This window comes from Condylostylus longicornis, unplaced genomic scaffold (assembly GCF_029603195.1).
Source record: "Condylostylus longicornis isolate FDR11 unplaced genomic scaffold, ASM2960319v2 ptg000101l, whole genome shotgun sequence".
NCBI classification, from domain to species: Eukaryota; Metazoa; Arthropoda; class Insecta; order Diptera; family Dolichopodidae; genus Condylostylus; species Condylostylus longicornis.
The window spans coordinates 960,925-969,231 of NW_026578069.1; the positions used below are offsets into that span (position 1 = coordinate 960,925).

Below are 8,307 nucleotides of genomic sequence, written 5' to 3' on the forward strand. Positions count from 1 at the left end.
TTAAATTGTTGCGCTGTAAAATAAAATAGAGTTTCTTTAAAGAGAAAGAAAAAGGAATTGGAGGGAAATTCCAAATCTGTTAATTTCGATATATGTAATATACAATTTACTGTAAGATTCTATATGTTGTATATTTAATATTCCTATTGCCTATTTCTAAAGCAATTCAAAGCTTTTTTTCCTTCGTTTTTAGCGCAGACAGAGATTCTAAACAGTTGGAGAGTCGGCATGTCAAACCAAATTGAAAACTTCAAATTACTATGTGTATACAATTATCTTACTTTTTGTCTGTTAGGTGGCGTTTACCTAATTTCATTGAATATTGTTAGATGACATCAGCTGACATATGTAAGATTTTTATAAATTGTCATAAAAATTTTGTCGTCGTTGGCTCTAGCAAAATATGAGTAGTGGAATTTATTTGAATTTTTATATAGCTTGATATGGTTTTTATCTAAAAAAAAAATAAAATTAGTTTCGAGTTTAATATATTATAATTATAAAAAAAAGTAATGGCTTTACCAGGTAACGGCATATTTGTTGTTCGTGGGGAAATGTCCACTTTGATGACTGCGATGAAACGTTCTCGTTACTCCACATCGTATCAAGTAATTTATGTATATATTTCTAATATAACAGTTAATTATGAAATTTCATATTTTCGGTTTTAAGGAAGAAGAGCAAGATGGATTGTTGAAGTTATTCATTGATTTGAAGCTTGTTTTAAGTAAAATTGAAGATTTGAGACTAATCGATCCAATCATATTTTTGGGTCCATTTCTTGAAGTTATTAGAACTGAAGAAACCACAGGTGCAGTCACTAGTTTAGCATTAGCGGCAGTAAATAAGTTTCTTTCATACGGTTTAATAGGTAAGAAGAATATTTTTAAAATTCAAAATTTCATAGCTACCTTTCACCTATAAAATTTTCTAATTAATTTAATTAAACGTTAATTACAGATCCAACACATCCCAGTTTGGCTTCAACGGTGGAGAATATTGCAGATGCTGTAACTCACGCCAGGTTCATGGGAACAGATCAAGCATCGGACGGAGTTACGCTTATGCGTGTGGTTGAAGTGTTACACACTTTAATGCGAAGCCCAGAGGGCAGTGCTTTGACAAATGAAAATGTTTGTGAAGTTATGTTAAGTTGTTTTAAAATATGTTTTGAACCACGTTTGAATGAACTATTACGTAGAACAGCGGAACAAGCTTTAAAGGATATGGTTCTGCTATTGTTCATGCGTTTGCCTCAATTTTCAGATGATATTCAAGGTGCAAGTATTTTGAAAAAATTAATGGTGGCTGGACCTATGGATCAAAATTCTTCTGGTAAACGGAAAAAGTCTAAATCAGCCAGCTCGAAATTGAGTGCTACTGTAACACATCAAAATACACAACCTTTAGATACATCCAAAAATAATATTAATAAATCCTCGGAAGAAAAATTAAATGATCCACAAAGTCCACCCTTACAACTTGCAAACAATAACACCACATTAAAGGTACCTCCTTTAGCTACAACGCCTGCAACACCAGCAGGTAATATTTTAGATATGCAAGGGAAAATTACCCAAACCCCGATTTCTGGAATGGATACAGTAACCGAAAGCGAAGAGTTATTGGAAAATGATGTTGCTGAAGTTCATGTTGAACAAAAAGAAGGTTTAGATCGTGAAAGTAACAATGAAAGCATCACCAGTAACGATGACCAACAAGAACCTTTAGTTGATGAGGAATCCAAGGAAGAAACAGGATCGAAGGATGAAGGCGAATATATTAATTCTGTAGGTGTTAGGTTTACGCATCATGGTTCAACTGATGTAGATGGCAACGGCGTTCTGTTACCATACGGGTTGCCTTGTATACAAGAACTTTTCAGATTTTTGATATTACTATGCAATCCTTTAGATAAGCAAAATACTGATACCATGATGCATATGGGATTAAGTTTGTTAACTGTTGCTTTTGAAGTGGCTGCTGATAATATTGGAAAATACGACACACTTTTATCTCTTGTTAAGGACGATTTATGTCGAAATCTTTTTTCTGTAAATTTTTCTAATTTTTGTACTTTTCGCTAATAAATGATTTTTTTTTAATTTTTAGTTGCTGCAATCAGAGCGATTAACAATATTTGCAGCGGATATACAGCTTTGTTTCTTGATTTTCGAATCCCTTCGCACACATTTAAAATTTCAATTAGAAGCCTATTTAACAAAACTTTCAGAAATTATTGTTAGTGAGAATCCAAGAACACCATATGAAATGCGGGAACTATCGCTTGACAACATATTACAACTTTGGCGAATTCCTGGATTTGTGGCAGAACTTTATATAAATTATGATTGTGACTTATATTGTTCAGATTTATTTGAAAATTTAACAAAACTTTTGTCAAAAAGTACATTATCGGCCACTTCATCAGTGTACAGTATACATATTTTATCAATGGAAGCTTTAATTACCGTAGTAGAAAATATTGAAAGAAATTGTGTTGCCACAAAATCTGGTTGTTCAATTGTACCGGCATCTTCTTCTAATCGACATTCGCGCCAAAGTTCAACACTTGAAGGCATAACTATTGATAATGGTGATAATAATGAAGCTTTGAACGAGAACGATGAAACCAATTCAATTGTAGAAAATATATCGAGTTTTATTAAGCGGCCGGAGAGACATTTTCTCCATATAGATGCATCAAAAGCTAAAACGAAAGAAGAACTTTTGGAAATAAAAAATAAAAAAAGAATTTTAACTCAAGGTACTGAATTATTTAACCAAAGGCCTGACAAAGGAATACAGTTTTTGCAAGAGAATGGTTTGTTAAATCCACAATTGGATCCAATGGAAGTTGCATTATTTTTGCGTGAAAATTCGGGTTTAGATAAGAAGATGATTGGTGAATATATTAGTAAGAAGAAAAATGTAGAAAGTAAAATATTAGAAAATTTTGTTGAAAGCTTTGATTTTAAAAATACACGAATTGATCAAGCTTTGAGAATGTATTTGGAAACATTTAGGTTACCTGGTGAAGCACCGTTAATATTTTTAGTTATGGAGCATTTTGCAGATCATTGGAGTGTAAGATTTTTTTAGATTATTTAAAAAAAAAAAAAACAATGAATTATATGAACATTGTTATATATTTTAGAAACAAAATGATGAACCGTTTGCAAATACAGATGCTGCCTTCAGGTTGGCGTACGCAATTATCATGTTGAACATGGATCAACACAACTATAATGCAAAAAGGTTAAATGTCCCTATGACGTCGGAAGATTTTTGTAAGAATTTAAGAGGTTTGAATGGTAATAAGGATTTTGATCAAGATATGCTTCTTAACATTTTTAATGCAATCAAGTAATTTTAAATTATTTTTGTTACATTGAATGAACTTTCTAAGATTATATTAAAATTTTTGAAGGAATGAAGAAATTGTAATGCCTGCTGAACAAACTGGCATTGTGAAAGAGAATTATATGTGGAAGGTTTTATTACGTCGTGGAAATACAAAGGACGGTTTTTACCATCATGTTCAAGATGCAGTATATGATAGCGATTTATTTAATATTGTATGGGGTTCAGCATTAGCAGCTTTAAGTTTTATGTTTGATAAGAGTAGTGAAAGTGGATATCATAGGACATTGAATGGTATTCTTGTATAAATTTCTTTGATTCCGATGTAATTTTTTTTTAATTTTCCTGTTTCTAGGTTTTTCTAAGTGTGCTGCGATATCAGCTTACTATAGCCTTCATCAAGATTTTGATGCTTTAATTTTGACTTTGTGTAAATTTTCTACACTCCTTAATATCCAATTAGAAGGAAATGATATACAAATTGCAGTTCAGTTTGGTTTAAATACAAAAGCAAAAGCCTCAATACGAACAGTATTTTCTTTAGTTCATGAATATGGAGATTGTTTACGTGAGGGTTGGAAAAATATTTTAGAAATTATTATTCAATTATTTCGTTTAAAACTTTTACCAAAATCTTTGATTGAAGTTGAAGATTTTTGTTTACAAAGTGGAAAGGCTACACTTATACTGGAAAAGCGTATACAAAAGCAGGAACCTGGATTATTTAGCAGCTTATATTCATATCTAAGTTCAGAAGGCCAACGTGAACCATCCTATGAAGAACAGGAAATCATTAAAATATCAAAAAAATGTATTAAAGATTGTCAAATTGATCAAATTATACAGGAGTCAAAATTTATACAGTATGAATCACTTCAAGAATTATTAAAATGTTTGCTTGAGCTAATAAAGGCACCAAGTGCACATAAATCAGTGGGTTTACCATATTCAGAAGATATTGTTGTATTTTGGATGGAATTTTTAGTGAAAATTGTTATACAAAATCGTGATCGCATGTTACCTTTATGGAATTCTGTTAGAGATCAGTTCAATTTACTTTTAGTTGGGAGCTCATCTTGTGGTTATGATTACTTATTAAATAGAACAACAGTGGCTTTACTTAAATTGGCTATATATTTAATGAGAAATGAGGAATTGTGTCCCATCATACTTCAAAGTCTAAATATTTTATTAAGATTAAAACCAAATGTTATATATAGAATATCTAAACAAATTTCTTCAGGTAAATTTAACTTACATGTATTGCTTTATAAATATGTTTTTTCTAAACCATTTTAGGCATTTATGAGCTGTTAAAAACTAGTGCACAAAATATACATACAGAAGCTGACTGGCAAATAATATTTACGACATTAGAATGTGTCGGTGCTGGTACATTGCCACCAGAATTTGATGACATTCCGCATATACCTGCAACAAAATCAGATGGTGCATTAAGTAGTGAAGAGGACTCGGGTTTGCCAGATCGGGGTTATATATCTGACTCTGAAATAATATCAAAAAGTACAAATAATTCAAATTCAGGTACACCTCATCAACAACATGGCAGTCCAACTACAGAAAATTGGATACTAGTAAATAAAGATTCTGGAGAGTTCTCTTTATCATCCCGTCCACAGTCACCTTTAATTGGTGTTAATAGTTTAGTATATCCATGTAAATTGGTTGAACAAATGCCTTTTGCTTTATTTAAATGTTGGGATAGTTTGGCTTTTATTGTTAGAAATGTTGCCCACATAACTCCTTATAATTTTGAATCCTGTGTTCGGTGTATTCGAACATTTGTAGAAGCTTGTTTAGATGGTGGTTTGAAAGCGCGAAGAAGAAACTCGTCCGGGAAACATTTACGAAAAAAATCCTTTAATCGAAAGGACTTACAACGTAACCGAAAACAACGGAATCAAAATAACAGCGGAAATGGTATAGATGACCAAACTAGCGACAGTGAAGATGAAGATTTAAATCAAAGATTTGAACAGCTTTCAATTCAATTATTAGATTTAATGTATACATTGTATACAAGAACAGCACAAATATTCAGGTGGTGGGCTGAAGAAGGCTGCGCTGTACCACAATGTTCCGCGTTATGGGCACAAGGATGGTGTCCATTACTCCAAGGGATTGCTAGGTTTGCAATGGATTGCAGACGAGAAGTCAGAACTTATGCTATATCATGTTTGCAACAAAGAGCTCTATTAGTACACGATTTACAAACTTTAACGGGAACAGAATGGGCTAGTTGCTTTAGACAGGTATTATTTCCTCTCTTAAATGAACTATTACCAGAAAGTAGTTCAATTGGAAGAATCGATCAATCTCTATTAGAAGAATCTCGCATTCGCACAGCAACTATAATGTCGAAAGTATTTTTACATCATTTAACTCCTCTTATTGAATTGCCAACATTTAATGAGGTTTGGATAGAAATTCTGGATTATATTGAGAAATTTATGAAAGTGGGTTCCGACATGCTTTATGAACAAATGTTAGAGATTTTGAAAAATATGTTATTGGTTATGCATTCTGTTAAAATATTTCACTCCAACGATAATAGTGGTGAACATTCAATTTTATGGGATTCAACATGGAAAAGAATTGGTGAATTTTTACCTGAACTAAAGGCAGAGCTTTTTAAAGAAAATGGTAAATATTTTAAAATTATTTATCATATGCACTTTCATAAATTTTTACAGTTTAATATTATTGTCTATGTATAAATAATTTAAATATGCTACTGAGTGTTAAAAACTAAAAAATTGCTAAAAACAAAACTATATATAATGTATTAAATTATACATATACATTATAATGTATAATGTATAATGTATATTAAAAATATATTAAAAATGTATATTAAATGTATATTAAAAATATTAAATTCAAGTTTCAGATGATCGAGTAATCAGAAAACCTGTTCCCCATCCAGGTAATTTCATGATAGAGCCGTCTGTGGAGATAATGCCAAATAATAATGCTAACAAATCATTAGAACTTGTGGTTGATCAAAATCTAACGAACGAAGAGAACAATACGCAAAATCTAAAAAGCTGTAATACAAATGTGCCAACAATCAGAAGTAGCATTATATTGCAACCTCCTGCTGATACTAACAAAACTGAGCAACCCGTCATTTTTGGACAAGTAAGGAAACACAATATCTTTTAAAAGCATAAAATAATTTATATTTATTTTAAGGATGTAGCTTCAAAACAAATTGTGAACGTACCTTTATTTATACCACAAGCAGCAAATGTTCTGCAATCATTGAATGCTCATTCAATTACGGTACAACAAAATGAATTTTTAAATAATTTCAAAAATAATCAAATTAATACCACGTTGAGCGATTCCCCTGCCAGAATGTATACTTCGAGTAGAGAATTAGCTGGACTCAATTCAATGTTGCCAGACTTGGTATCTGATACATCAAAAACAGTTCAAAACAGTACAATTGTTGAAAATTCATCTGAAACCATATCTATTTCAAAAACTGAGTCATCACCAATTCCAATAAAATCAGCTACAGTATACGATACACATTTGAGGCTTTCAAATTTCGATATTCAAAATGATTTGCAGCAACATATCGATGTAGAAGAAGGCAACTCGCCAGTACAATTTACTTTAGATTCTCAAAATAAATTTTGGTCAAAATCAACAACAGGTACTCAACAGCCTGTGTTTCAATCATATCATCAACAAGAACATTCGCATAAAAATAATTTGAATGATGGTTCATATTATCAGAGACGTGATTCTCTTATTCAACAGCAACAACAAGAACAGTTATCACAGCAAAATCAGACACAACAAAAACATCATAATTATGAGCATGATACCATGAAATTAGATAAACTAAGTTCTAATCAAGATGTTGAATCATCATTATCACCTAGAGTGCCAATAAGTCATCTTATAACTGGTAATCAGTATCCTAGCTTAAATAGAATTCCTCCAGCTTCAATTGTGCAAAGTTTTACTCCAATCTATGTACCGCATGATCAAAATATCCAAACTGGCAATGATATTTATTATGATTATGTACAAAATCCATATAACTTAACCCTTCAGTCACAACAACCACAAGCTACTAATTTGCAGAAAAACGATTTGAATTTAGATTTGAATAATAAACAACATCAGCAACAAAATTGCACAACGACTGATCAACCGAAGCACGGACAATCAATAGCAAATGCAAAAATTCAAGAGCAACAATCACAAAATCAGCAGCAACAACAATCACCTTCAACTGTTAGCATTTCTACAAACGTTTTTCAAACAGCAAATTATTTTAGTGAACAGGTAGACCCTAGTACAATACCACCAGGCTCTGAAGTTTTGTTTGGGCAACCCTAAAGTTAACAACTAGCTTTGGAAAAATTGAAAAATAGTTAACCAATACAATTGCTAATAATTTATTTTATGTATTAAAAAAGGGTATTTTTCTTTTAAAATCAAATTTCTACATTCCATAATTTATTGTGGAAGAAAACTATTAAAAAAAAAAGTAAAAGAAAATTTATTTCCACGTTTTTCAATAATTTACGCTAAAACTCCGCTTGTATTTATGTTTTTCATATTTATGTTTTGTTGTAAAGAAGCAAAAGAAATAGTAATATTAAAATTATTTTTACATAATTTTATATATTAAGATTAATAATCAAAATAATATTTCTTTGAGAAAAGCATTATTTGTCTTTAAAATGGAGACAAAATTTTGTAATTTTCAAAAAATTAAAAAGATTTTGTTTTAAAAAAATTGTTTTATATTTTTTTTGTTTTTTTTTTTTTTTTTTTTAAATGTTAACTAGTTAATTTTAAACGATTTTACCTTTTAAACTAAATAAATAAATAAATAAATTAATATACGAAATTAAATAAAACTTATATCTGTTTGAAAATATAAATACATATGTAATA

General features: G+C 30.6%; 1 protein-coding gene across 2 annotated transcripts; it reads left to right on the forward strand.

Moving 5' to 3' along the window:
- Nucleotides 1–394: 394 nt before the first annotated feature.
- On the forward strand, nt 395–8,006 carry LOC129614115 (Golgi-specific brefeldin A-resistance guanine nucleotide exchange factor 1). Of its 2 annotated transcripts, none has more exons than XM_055528510.1 (10): nt 395–608; nt 673–871; nt 961–2,054; nt 2,113–3,087; nt 3,158–3,366; nt 3,431–3,657; nt 3,719–4,606; nt 4,663–6,027; nt 6,269–6,525; nt 6,580–8,006. In XM_055528510.1, exons 1-10 carry the CDS (start codon nt 513–515, stop codon nt 7,741–7,743), a joined length of 6,474 nt encoding a protein of 2,157 aa, XP_055384485.1. In that variant the 5' UTR covers nt 395–512; the 3' UTR covers nt 7,744–8,006. The 2 variants fall into 2 exon arrangements, with proteins under 2 accessions (XP_055384485.1, XP_055384486.1); XM_055528511.1 differs by having other exon boundaries at nt 6,275–6,525.
- The last annotated feature ends 301 nt before the right edge of the window (nt 8,007–8,307 follow it).

Coding starts and splice junctions, on each gene's coding strand:
- LOC129614115 (XM_055528510.1), top strand. CDS start 513: ATGGCTTTACCAGGTAACGGCATATTTGTTGTTCGTGGGGAAATGTCC. Junction 609..672: donor GTTACTCCACATCGTATCAA/GTAATTTATGTA, acceptor TTCGGTTTTAAG/GAAGAAGAGCAAGATGGATT. Junction 3,367..3,430: donor AACATTTTTAATGCAATCAA/GTAATTTTAAAT, acceptor AAATTTTTGAAG/GAATGAAGAAATTGTAATGC.